The sequence below is a fragment of the Bubalus kerabau genome, chromosome 18 (assembly GCF_029407905.1).
Source record: "Bubalus kerabau isolate K-KA32 ecotype Philippines breed swamp buffalo chromosome 18, PCC_UOA_SB_1v2, whole genome shotgun sequence".
NCBI classification, from domain to species: Eukaryota; Metazoa; Chordata; class Mammalia; order Artiodactyla; family Bovidae; genus Bubalus; species Bubalus kerabau.
The window spans coordinates 33,602,256-33,615,783 of record NC_073641.1 but is presented as its reverse complement, the minus strand read 5'-3'; the positions used below and the strand labels follow the sequence as shown (position 1 = coordinate 33,615,783).

General features: G+C 36.7%; 2 protein-coding genes across 4 annotated transcripts in view; one reads left to right on the top strand and one right to left on the bottom strand.

The window, feature by feature from the left end:
* Positions 1–3,150, top strand: part of CCDC152 (coiled-coil domain containing 152) — a 39,976-nt gene extending 36,826 nt beyond the window's left edge. For all 3 annotated transcript variants that reach the window (XM_055554871.1, XM_055554869.1, XM_055554870.1), the window contains 3 exons: positions 581–708; positions 2,301–2,384; positions 2,915–3,150. In XM_055554871.1, coding sequence (XP_055410846.1) covers positions 581–708; positions 2,301–2,384; positions 2,915–3,064 — 362 coding nt within the window. In that variant the 3' untranslated portion in view covers positions 3,065–3,150. The remainder of the gene's footprint in view (positions 1–580; positions 709–2,300; positions 2,385–2,914) is intronic.
* Positions 3,151–3,167: 17 nt separating this feature from the next.
* SELENOP (selenoprotein P) lies at positions 3,168–13,185 on the bottom strand. The gene is made up of 5 exons (XM_055554868.1): positions 13,040–13,185; positions 9,854–10,069; positions 8,902–9,114; positions 6,422–6,539; positions 3,168–4,642 (listed from the first exon to the last, which is right to left on the bottom strand). Exons 2-5 carry the CDS (start codon positions 10,054–10,056, stop codon positions 3,986–3,988), a joined length of 1,191 nt encoding a protein of 396 aa, XP_055410843.1. The 5' UTR covers positions 10,057–10,069; positions 13,040–13,185; the 3' UTR covers positions 3,168–3,985.
* Between the last annotated feature and the right edge of the window lie 343 nt (positions 13,186–13,528).

Genomic DNA, 13,528 nt, shown 5'->3' with positions numbered 1-13,528 from the left:
AACAAAATCTTGAGTAATCAGACCCCTGTGTTGTACTAGGAACTCGCAGTCCTCCACATACCACTGATGATGGCGTCCTCTTCCTCACAAAGTGGTCAGTGCCCATCCTAACTGTTTCTTGTGCTGATTCAGATCCTCCAAGGAACCACCGAGATGGGAATAGAAATTCAAAGAAATTTATTGGACAAAAATGCCTATGAAGGGAAATAGGGAGGGAGCCAGAACAAGCTGGTATAGCTCTAGTCATCCTGTGATGTGAAGCCCTCTATACACAGGAACCCAGGCTTTGTGTCTCTCTTTAACCAATAAATCTCCTATTCTCCAGGCATTCAGAGAACATTATTCTCTAGATATTTAAGAGTACAAATTAGTTTACTCATTCAAAAGCATTCAATGGGCAGCCCTTTTGTTTCAGTCATTTTTAAGGGACTTGTTAAAAATATATAAAAGCTACCCTGCACATAAACAGTTTCTAAAATATGTTTTTATTAATAAATAGTATTTTCTTGTCATTTTTTTAAATACAAAAAAGTAATCTTTTAAGATTTTTGAAATGTTAAGGTGAATTTTTTTTATTCAGTCATATCAAGTGAAGAAAAGAATAAAGAACTGATAGAAAAAAAGGAGTTGGAAATTTCCGAATTAAATGCAAAGTTAAGAACTCAAGAAAGGGAAAAACAAAATGAAATGATCAAACTACAGCTAGAGGTAAGTGTTTAAGGCTCTGCTGAATTTGAGGATGCATCCCTCAGTCTAGGCCATTCTTTGTCATCACAGTGAGATAAATTTAGTTTCACACATGCTTATTCTTCATCCATAGCATGCAGTGCTCAAACCCTGCACAATTGTTACACTGCCTTTCAGCACTTGGCCTCAAGGTGGGACTCTTCAGTCGTTCAAAAGGTGCTGATTTCCACAGAGGGTACTATCTCCTCTGGCTGCAGAGACAGCTCAAAGATTACCTACATTTGACAGCTGAGTCTATGCAGCCCTTTTAAGTCTACCGTTCTAGCAGTAGGGAGAGTGTTTTTAATCCTTAATGTTACTCTCTCCTCAGCAGTAATTGTGAAACCCTGATGAACCAACTGGAAGTTTTTCATTTACAATAAATAACTTTTTTTTTCCTAATAAATGTGTAGAAAGATAGATGGTGAAAAATCTGCCTGCAATGCAGGAAACCTGGGTTCGATCCCTCGGTTAGGAAGATCCCCTGGAGAAGGGAACAACTACCCACTCCAGTATTCTGACCTGGAGAATCCCATGGACTATATAGTCTGCTGCTGCTGCTGCTAAGTCGCTTCAGTCGTGTCCAACTCTGTGAGACCCCATAGACGGCAGCCCACCAGGCTCCCCCGTCCCTGGGATTCTCCAGGCAAGAACACTGGAGTGGGTTGCCATTTCCTTCTCCAATGCATGAAAGTGAAAAGTGAAAGTGAAGTTGCTCAGTCGTGTCCGACTCTTCGCAACCCCATGGACTGCAGCCTACCAGGCTCCTCCATCCATGGGATTTTCTAGGCAAAAGTACTGGAGTGGGGTGCCATTGCCTTCTATAGGGTCACAAAGAGCCAGACACGACTGAGCGACTTTTACTTGCTATTCATCTTCATTGTAACTATCCATTCTCTCCCCAAAGCAGAACAGGATCTCACTGAGTTTATTCTTAGTTCGCACTGAGGCTACAATAAACTCAACCTGAAGGAAAAATAATGGAAGATTTTGCAAAAAAAAAAAACATGACCTGTAAGAATGGCCCATGAGAATTTTTTTAACCTGATACAGCTTAATGTCAAACCAGCAAGCATTCAAACTAAATCAGTAAAATCATATCCAAATTCTACTCTTTAGCCTCACAGTTTCTATAGAAGGGTATTTAAATGTTTTCCCATGACTGTTGATTACGCTACATTTTCTTTACAAAATACACTCATAGTAATATGAAAGTATTTTTATCTACCTTTAAGTTCATGAGATTCTCAACCCTAGTTAACTAGATTCTTAACCCTACATGATGGAATCAATGGATGTCTTGAGGAAAAATGCTCCTGACCCCACCCCAGAATCTCTAAGATAGTATCCAGGTATTCGGTTCTTTAAAAAACCTGCCCAGATAATTTTAAAGTGCAGCTGGTGTCAATCTTGTTTGGGTAATCCTTGTTCTGAAGACTTTTCTATCTTCTGTTATACAGTGAATACACTTGAACTACAGACTATACATCTAAGAATATAGTGGATTATATTTATAGAAACAATTGTTTCATTTAACTAGAATGTTCTCAACTTTGTTTTTAAACTTGATTCAGTTTGATGCCAAGCTAGCAAGAGTTCAAACTAAAACAAAATCATATCCAGATTCTACTGTTTCACCACACAGTATCTACAAAAGGGTACGTGAGTTTTTCTTCCATGACTGTTCAAAAAAATTCTTAATGTGTTTCCATAAAAGTTATATTTGAAACAATATACTTAGTAGTTTTCCTGAAAATATATTTATCCCACTATGAGACATTAAATTTTTAATAATCTTTGTAAGTCACTTTCAATTTAAACTAGTAAATCTTAGTAGTAAATTAAAACATTAGACAAGTCCTTTGACTCTTTGGACTATCTCAGGAATTCCACAGTGTACTTGGAACTAAAGCTGACTTACTATTCTGAAGTTGTTTAGGTACTCAGATAGCATATTTATTCTTGTTCAACAAATAGTGCTAATGTGTGTTTTTTGTCCTTACACCAGTTTTACCCTGTTAATGCCTACAAAAACAAAATTATAGACCTTTTAAAATATGGTATCTTTTTAAATACCTTCTTCTACTTAAACCAGAAGCATTATTTTTGCTGTTTTGTAGTTCCTTGTATTAATGCTTGGTTGTATTATTTATGAACTGCAATAACAAAATTGTTCTGCTCCACTTAGAAACTTCAACATCTTCAGCAAGAAAAAGACAAGGAGATTGCAGTTCTTCGTAATACCATTCGTGATTTAGAACAACGCCTCTCTGTCAGCAAAGATTCTCAAGTTAAACTTGTTGGCAAAGATCCTCACTTTAAGCGTAGGCGGTTTTGAGTAGATTCATCAGTTGCTATTTTATTTCTTTAAAAGCATTTCAAAATTTATTTTAATTGTCAATATAACGTACTACCTAAGTAATAACAACAATGAAAACAAAAAGCTTTAAACTTTTTTATTGAATTTAAACATCCACATTTTTGCCAGTCCTGTTGTACATTTCTGCTTAATAGTATTAACCATAAAAAAAAATTCAGGTTTATAGGACCTGGTTTGCCTATTGAACCATCACTGACTATGGAAATACTTTCTAAGCAATCAACAGACAACATTCTTTTATCTTTTTCCCATCTATCTTTCAAGATTGGCAATCTCAAATTTAAAGAGTATGATTAAAAAAAACAAGATATAAAGGCTTCATTCATATATGATAGTAAAAATCAAAATATGAGTCTTAGATATAAAAAGGTATAAATGGATATCTAAAATGTAGTCATAGCAAAATATTCATGTGTGAGTATTTCTGGGTCTAAAGAGACAGAATTCACTTCTTGCTTTAAAGGTTTAATCTGTTTAAAACCTAGGATTAAAAAGACAAAGATAATATTGTTTTGAGAAATAAGTAAAGAAAATGGAAAACATGTCTTTGTTGTTCTTCCTCCATTCTAAGTTGCCAACTATCCAACAGAAACCCCTAGGTTATAGTTTACGTTTCTGTTCTCATTAATGCAAGTAGAATACTGGAAAAAGAAAAAGAAAAACATATTAACCAAATGCTGCAACCACCTTTCAGCTGAATAAAAATATGGTTTGGGTCAAAATTTCTTTGACTTAAATTTTAAAGTGTGGAAGTCAATTTCTCCATGTTTGCACAAATCCAATTCCTGTTTTTGGATCACTATTAATTATGTAGCTTATACAAATGCTGGAAATGTAATTCTGTAGATTGACTTGGGGAATATATCCAATTTCATATATTTAATTTGAAGGTCATTTTCACATTTTGGCCTTATTTTTTCAGCTTCACTTGGTGCTGGCTTCTGTGGGGTTGAGCTGCTGACCTGCTGCCTGTCAGGCAGCTGGAGGCAAGCGTCACTGTCAAGATTCAATGACGTTCTCCTCCGCCAAAAGGCCCTGTCAGCTACACAAAGAGGGGAGCTTCTCTGTACACTGTCAGGTGATTGCAGATCCTGTTTTTTCAAATACCAGATGTCGACAGTGGCAACAGCAGCTACTCAAAGCAGATTCTGAATCTTTGGGAAACTGTCAGAGTAACTGATTTATGCATCTTTTTCGTCAGAGCTTCTTTTGTGGAAGAGAAAGTTGTAAACTTTCACTTCCTACTGGTGTATCACAGTTATCTGAGTGCCCCTGTCTTTGGTGACCCTTGTGCCTATGGTGGTGGTGATGAAGACCTGAAGGAGGGGGATTCTCAGGGGTATCTGGTGTGTCTGGTTTTGGAGACTCTGAAAGATGAGCATTTTCATGAAGCTGATGCCCATGATGGGGATGGGGATGGGGATGGGGGTGGGAATGGGGGTGGGGATGGTGATGGTGATGTCGCTGTGAAGCCTCAGCTGTTTTCTCCTTGGTAGCCAGAGATACATTTTTACAGATGTCTTCATCTTCCAGTGTCTGGAATACATTTTATAAATCACTTAACAAATTTATAGATTTAGCAAGAGTGCATGAAAAAATGAATTCTGGAGTTAACATATATGAAAGTCAAACTGCTTAATTAGATTTCAACTGGTTTTGTGTTTCCGGCATCGTATTAATAAGAGAAAAAAAAATTGATCTCAGCCTCAACGCCTAGACATTTTATTAAAATTTGGTTCCCATCCATACCTAATTATAAAGTGCTTCTTGTACAAAGTTTGCATTTAACTAAAGAATCTTCAAACATTTTGCAAATAAATCAATGTAAATGTTTTGAAAATAGATTTTTAAAAATGTAAGTTAAAACTTTAACAATTTACTTAAGCTTCTATACTAGTTAAATCAACAGCAGAATTCAAATTTTCCTTTCCTTATTAAGAGCATTTCCTAAATTTTTAAGAATTCTGAGGAAGAATTTGAGAGATACATAAAGCTTAAAAAGAAAACAAAACCACTATATTTATATCTGCAGAAGCAAAACTAAATAAACTAACTGGTTAAAAGAACTTAGATTGACTGCAGTAAAATCAAACAACTATCAAATCCTAAAATCAGTTTACCAAACGGAACCTTTCACACCAGTGTCAACAAAGCATAGAATCTAATATTATTTTCTGAAACAAACTAATTCCTCTCTGATAACTCAAAAGAGCCAATAAAATTAACTCTGCTAATATTTATAATTACTAGGCATTTTCCAAATTTCAAAATACTGAAACAAATCCCAAAATAGGAATCAACATAGCTAACATTCATTAGGCACTGAGTATAAGTTAGAATTGAGTTAGTGCTTTACTTGCTTTACTTCAGTCTCATCTGTAAAAGCAGTAAAATAACCCTCACAATATTATTATGCAGATTAAAATGTGAAGAATGACACATCTAAATTAAACTAAACTGTTGGATTTCTTATTAACTTAAGTGAGTCATTAGAATGTGAATGGCTTTCTTTAGAGTTGGGAAAAATCTAAAGGAAGCAGAGCTCATAAATAAAAATTTTAAATTATTTTTGAACCAGAGTTCAAATTTTGCCAACTTGCTCTGTCACAGAAACATTGTTTGGAGTTATTTTCCTTCTCAATCTGAGAGGAAAAGAAGTTTATTTAATATAAGAAGTTTAGTTAATATAAGTTAAAATCAATTCTTTGAGTATCTTTTTTATAAATCATACATACATATAGTGTTTCTCATAAAGAATAAATATTCTAGTGGTTGTGAAGAAGTAAAAAATAAATAAAGTTATTAATTTTAAAAATAAAATGATTTTTAAAAAAGTATCAGTAATTCCAAGTGCATTGTGTAAGAGCATCACAGAAAAGCTGACAGTCTTACATTCTTGGTGAATTAAGTAGTTATCTGGGCCTGTTCCACTTCAGGTAATGCCATGGATAATCTTTGCTATCACTATGTACTTATATGAGCACATTCATAATATTGCAATAGTGTATTTTATGTTGGCTGAATTCTTTAAGCACTTAAAGTCATGCAGTATCATTTGGTGGTAATTAAAATACGTTGCTGCATTGATTTTTGTTCTCTAAACTCCTAGATAAAAGCAATATGAATCTTGAAAAGATGTTTTAAAGTGTATGTTACATAACAGGAAGTATAGGTAATTATAAAAATGACTATTGTAGTTTATTTCTAGTATATCAAAAGAAACGCTGATTTAGCTAATTAGTCATGAAACACTAACTTAGATAGCTCTTAAAAGATTTCCTTTTTTCTCCAAAGAAAAATAATTGAGAAAAATACCTTGAGAGAGCAGTTTCCACATTTATCTTCACAGTAAACAGTCTTAATGGAATCTTCTACATATGTGAAAGTTAGGAAGGAATAAGGCAAACCAAGATGATATACAAGGCGGCCACATCTGAAAAATATAACAGTCATTACAATATTTTGGCTTAAAACTCAATATTCAAAAAACTAAGATCATGGCATCTGGTCCCATCACTTCATAGCAAATAGATGGGGGAACAATGAAACAGTGACAGACTTTATTTTGGGAGGTGCCAAAATCACTGCAGATGGAGACTACAGCCATGAAATTAAAAGATGCTTGCTCCTTGGAAGAAAAGTTATGACCAACCTAGACAGCATATTAAAAAGCAGAGACATTACTTTGCTGACAAAGGTCCGTCTAGTCAAAATGTGAGAGTTGGACTATAAAGAAAGCTGAGCACCGAAGAATTGATACTTTTGAACTGTGGTGTTGGAGAAGACTCTTGAGAGTCCCTTGGACTGTAAGATCAAACCAGTCAATCCTCAAGGAAATCAGTCCTGAATATTCATTGGAATGACTGATGCTGAAGCTGATACTCCAATACTTTGGCCACCTGATGCAAAGAACTGAGTCACAAAGAGTTGGACATGACTGAGTGACTAAACTGAAGTGAACAATATTTTCAGTGTCATGATCCTACTCATGCACCATCTGGCATGAGACTGTAGGTTTAATGGTCTTATAACTGTTATAAGACCCTTTCATAACTTTAGTAAATTTCCCTGAAGGGGATCTCAAGCTTCCTGGCACTGCATACCAGGTCAGATCATGACAAGACTAGTGAGTCTGATATGGTTGCCAGGTGGGAGGGATAGTAAAGGAGTTTTGGATGGACATGTACACACTGCTATAAACTGGATAACCAGCAAGGACCTACTGTATAGCACATGGAACTCTGCTCAATGTTATGTGCAGCCTGAATGGGAGGGGAGCTTGGGGAAGAATAGACACATGTGTATGTATGGCTGAGTCCCTTCACTGTTCACCTGTAAATACCACAATGTTGTTAATCAGCAATACAAAATAATACAAACCCAATACAAAATAAGAAGTTTCAAAGAAAAAAAAAAGACTACAGTGAGTCTGATACTAGCATTGTGAAAAATGAAATAGATATATGTCACAATAAATAATGTCAAAATTATGTGGTTAGTTATTTTGATTTGGTCAAATACAATTTTGTAATTGACTCATAAATTCTATCAAAGTTCAAACCACTGACCTCATAAATCAGGTCTGCAAATCACATGATCTTTTCATAACTGCTAAGGCAGCACAAATTCCACACAATAAGAAATCACAGCATAATGAGAAAGATCCTCAAGTCTTGGCCAGTAGCCCACCGATTTGAATAAGAATCTGATGTAGCAAAAATTTCAGCACAATGAAAGAAATGGAAATACACTTGGCATTTTCAGAAATGGTGGAGTTTAAATGTCCTTGCCCCCATTTTATCCTGTACATACAATTTTATATGAATATCAAAAGGTTAAACTTTGCAACAGATTAAATTAGAAGCTTGCAGTCCTAAAAGAATAACATGTAATATTAAAAATACTTAGAGTAAGACCAAGTAGGTCTCAGACCTAGGCAGAGTCTGGCTTACCATCCCTGAAGAGCCAAAAAACAAACAAACCAGCACCAACTAGAAATGATGCTAGCAAATAATGTATGCATTGAAGTTCTTTCATAATACAAACATTTTATTCATTCATGTAATCAAAATCAGATTCATACAGATTATGCCTAAATGATTAACATACTTTATAGTTAAGAAATGCAGGTATATAACCTTAAAATGTATTAATAGTAATTTTAGAGATAAGCCAGTAGTCTGCAAAGTACAGTTATTCATCTGCAAAATTTTTAAGTGAGAATTGTACAAAAGGTACGAATTGATTTTTCTTTTTATTTAATCAGAATGCTAATGTACAGGGGGAAGAAAGTGTAGTCAATTTTGCTTATTTCCCTATTGGAGTGGTGAATTCTTTTGTGTAAAAGGAAGTCATCTGGCAAAACCAAACATTCTAATGGGCTCACTTTGAGTATTTGGTAACAAGATAAAAGCAGATGTTTTATTTTAAATCACTTATTACATTAACTATGAAGCAGGTATATTGTAATTTGGGGGTGGGTGTGCATGCACTTCGGAGAAGGCAATGACACCCTACTCCAGTACTCTTGCCTGGAAAATCCCATGGACGGAGGAGCCTGGTAGGCGGCAGTCCATGGGGTCGCACAGAGTCGGACACGACTGAGCGACTTCACTTTCACTTTTCGCTTTCATGCATTGGAGAAGGAAATGGTAACCCACTCCAGTGTTCTTGCCTGGAGAACCCCAGGGACAGGAAGCCTGGTGGGCTGCCGTCTATGGAGTCACATAGAGTCGGACACGACTGAAGTGACTTAGCAGCAGTTCATGCACGTGTGTATAAAGGTGGGTACACACCTGTCATATATGAGGAAGTCATCTTTATTTCCATTTAAGAGAGTCCAGACATCTGGTTGGTTTTCTTCTTGTTGGTAAACAGGAATATGTTCTGAAACCTTATTTTTAAGATGCACATATTTTAATCGAGAAGCGATTCCTTGATGATTAACAACAACATAGGAGACGTTAGAATATCCTTCTTTCTCCAGTTTTACTCGCAGGTCCTCCAATCTAACATATTTGGAAAAAGTACAAAAAAAGGAATAATTTAATTAGTGACTTCTCCCTATCTCCTCTATTTCCCTACATGAAACCCTTTTGTTATTTTTTACTTACTCAGACCTCTTTTTTATATTGTTTTAAAAGACAAACTTTTCTAATTATTCTTTCTATTTTTCTAATTATTTATTGAACTCTTATACTCAGTAAAAACTATATGCCAAGTGCTTGCACAAACATTAGTCCATATGGTCCTCAAAGGAATCCTATGAAGTGTGTATCTTTTTAATCCATCTCCCAGTTACAGAGAAATTGTACCCAACAAGTATTTCGCAAATAACCCAACAAATATATATATTTATAAATACATTAAATGACTCAAGACCTTTCGTGGCAAGTATAATGTTTGTTCTACTCTGGCAAAGCTCTCATATCTGCTTCCTATATTGAAATAACTAATCCATTTGCAGGAGTACAATTTAAAACATTTTCCTTACACAAGTAATGCATATTTAGTAGGCTACTATAAAATATAGGTACACAAAAAGAAAAAAAAATTACATAGCTCCAGGAAAGCCACTGTAAACATCCCCCTTGTCTTCTCTCTTCTAACATGTTCTAGGCCAACTAATATAGTTTTTTTTTAATGCAATTTAGTAAATATATCTTTTCTATTTTTATTGTTTTTTGCATGTATCCATTGAATAGCTATCCCCTTAAGAAATTCTAGACCACAGAAAGACTACCTTACCTAGATGCCTGCAGAATGCACAGGTATCAGCTGGCTTGAAGAAGAGCAACCACGGTCACTGAACCATAGGAGTTCAGCATAGGTTCTTGATCCTTTATGCTCCAGGGTGGAGGTTGCTTACAATAGGAGCTTTGGCCCTGGCTCTCTGTTCCTCCGGTTAGGAGGAGGCAGAGAGCCAGAGCCAGCCCCAGGCCTCTCCACATGGCTCGGGTTGTCCTGTGAAAGAGAAAACCTTTCTGTCATCTTCACAGTTGTAACAAGGAATCTCTATAAACCAGCAGGTATAATTCTACTTTCTACAAATATCTAGCCAGTGGATTCTGTCTCCATGTTGTTAGGTTCTTTGTATTGGGAATCTTAGCACCAAATCTCCCTGTAAAGGGGAAAGATGAGCCCAAGTCAGGGAAGCTGCCTAAGCACCTCTTAACTATCTGACTTAGCGAGATACTTGAATAAGCCTGCTATGAAGATTAGCCTGAACAGGCAGTCAAGTGCTTCTCTAGTAGAAGATATATGTCCAGGAGAAAATACATGTCTAGGGAAATTCTGAGAATACAGCCTCTACAACCAAGTAACATTCTGTAGACATGATTTGATTTTTGAGATACAACAAGTTCTGACTGCTTCTTTCTTTCCTCTACCAGTCTAAGCACAGGAAGGGTACATAGGGAATTCTGCATAGAAATGAAAAGACATCATGGGAAGAGAACTTAGGAAGAAAGGAGGTGGCAGTGAGGGCAGTCTGCCAACATGAGATTCAGATGTTATTGCCTGCCAAAATATTGCTATTATAGCCAAGACCAATACGGACCAATGAGAAGACACCTGGTCAGGAAGAAATACTACAAATCACTGGGCCTTGTACCGCTTAAGATTCACTGAAATCTACACTCTTATGAGTCTACTTATTGGCTACCACTACTTTCAGGAAGTTCCTGTGACTAGATGGCATGTTCTTGGGTAAAAAAAAAAATGACCCCTCTGAGTAGGAAAGTTAAATACATGATGAGAAATATTCCCAAAACAAGGGCCAGAGCTCTCTGCAGAGAGGTACAAATAAAACACATAAACTGTAGCTAGGTGGTGGAAAAAAGAACATATTCAGCAGAGATGAGCAGAGAAAGAAAAATCCATACATTTAATTTTTAATTTCAGACACACCAAGTGAATCGGGTCATCCAGATAAGCGTGCTTATTTTGATATGAAGGTCGGTGGGAGATCAAGGCAAAATTCCAGAACTAGGAAGTTGGCACATGTTTAGGCACTGATCTATGATAAAAAAGTAAAAGTACTTTGGGGACAGGGTGGTTGGGGGAGAGGAGGCAGCTAATGATAAATTACCTAGAGTGAGCCCAGAGGTAAGAGGGGAGCAGAGAAGCTAAAATCAGACTGATATGGGCTCTATGGCACTAGTAGCTGTGGATAGAACTTTTAAAAGCCTGATTACAACTATATGACCATTATCTCTTTTTGCAGCTGGGAAAACTGGCTAAGTGTGAGTTTAGGCAGCTTGCCCAAGTCCCACACAGGTACTAAGTCACAGGGAAACTGAATTCAAACCAGTTCTACCGATTCCAACACATGACCTCTTACCTACAGCAATATATTGACTCTTTTCAGATAGGTCACCTTTAGTAACTACAGTAGCCAGAATTTCAGGATTTTAATTTATTTATTTAATTGCAGTATAACTGCTTTACAATGTTATGTTCGTTTTTGTGCTTTCCATCACGTACAACAGCATGCATCAGCTGTATGTACGATATACCCCCTCCCTCTCTCTCCTCCACCCCACCCCTCTAGGTTAGGACAGAGGGGATTGAGTTTTTTATGCCCTAAAATGACAAAGAAAACATCAAAATTATTCAGGCTTCTTTTGTTTCTTACTAGAATGACTAGATTTTCCCCACTTTATAGAATATAAATTCAGTAGTTACAGACCCTTCAGCATAAACTCGGCACCTGGCACCCTCACTCTGCACAGCATTCCAACTGACTGAAGAGTGAATATAAATGAAAAGGTTATTTCACTCATTTAGTTTTTTGATGAAAAAATAACTAAAGCCATTGGCAGAGGGTAGTGGATTACAGAGTTCACACTTCGAGATTTTCCCATCACTATAATCAAGAAGCTGTTAACTTTGTTTTCTTAAAATCACTTTTTACATAAACTTTTGATTGATTGCAGCTGTCAGATGACTACATAAAATAATGCGGATAAATAGAATTAGATTTACTGGAAGGTCTTGTGGCTCAGATGGTAAAGAGCCTGCCTGCAATGCAGGAGACCTGGGTTCAATCCCTTCAATCTTGGGAAGATCTGGAGAAGGAAATGGCAACCCACTCCAGTAATCTTGCCTGGAAAATCCCATGGACGGAGGAGCCTGGCAGGTACGGTCCGTGGGGTCACAAAGAGTCGGACACTATTGAGAAACTTCACTTAATGCAGTAACAATTAAAATGTAGTTGTGAATTTCACTAATCTCATCACTTTACAATCACAAGCCTGGATTCTTGACCACAAACAGACCTATATTTGTTTAAAATTCCCCATTTAAAGGCAAAATATGCAGAAACATTTTCCACCCTCTTCCCCTACCCTGCATCCTCAGACCCACTTCTGAGGGTCCCCTTCTCATTCTCCTAAAAGCACCAATAACCACTGATTTTGACATGGGTTTTAACTCTTTCAAGAATGACTATTCTCCACAGTGAACCAAACCTGCTTTCTCTTTTTTTTACCTTAAAATTGTTCACAATATCCCTGGACATTTCTACAGCACTCTATACACAGACCAGATCTCAGTCTCTGCTCCTCAAACCCACCAGCTGTTTTGCCATTAGAGCTCTCATTTGCATTTCAGTGGGAAATACTTAAGCTTGAACACACAGTATTGCCTATGTAACAACACAACTTTTTGCAGAGGAAAAATATTCCACTTCTCCAGCCTCCTCTGCCCCTATCTTTATCCTCAGCTGTGCAGAAGGCAGGGCAAAAATCAGCTAGAACTGATAATGTCCCCACTACACCCGGAGTTCAGACTCTTGTGTTCTTTATTTTCTTTACCCATCTCTTTTTTAAAAATCTATTCTAAGGACAAAAACATTTTATCAAGACCCGAAAATCTAATCATTTACCAAACTCGCAAGGAATCAAGTTTGGAAAACACAAAGTTCCTACTTACACAACCCCTTCCGACCAGCTTGCTTCCTTTCTCTTTGCTCAGCTGGGCGGCTCCACAAAGCCGCAGTGAGAAACTCAGATATTTATAGTCCTGTTGTTTACCTCACCCCCTGAGCTAAAGTCAAAAGTTTAATGCATGCTCAGCCTGTGACCTTGCAAGGAGAGACCAGCCCTGAACTGATTATTACAATCAACTTTTAAAAGTAACAAGCGCTGGCATGCATAAAATGGGGGGAATTTGGGGGTAATTACTGGTATATTCCCTATCGTTTTTAGTCACCCTGTTTGCTAGGATTTAATGGTACAGTCGGGGGCGGGAGGAAGAGCTAAGAATAAAGAAGGCTTCCAAGTTACGTTCTTTTCCAAACAAACTATAATAGGGAAAAATATTTGCTAAGCCAGCGAGGTAAGCTGTCACTTTAAAAAAAGAAAAATAATTTTTTTTTTCTTTAACTTTGTAGTGGTCAGGTGATAGCCCAACCCAAACCGT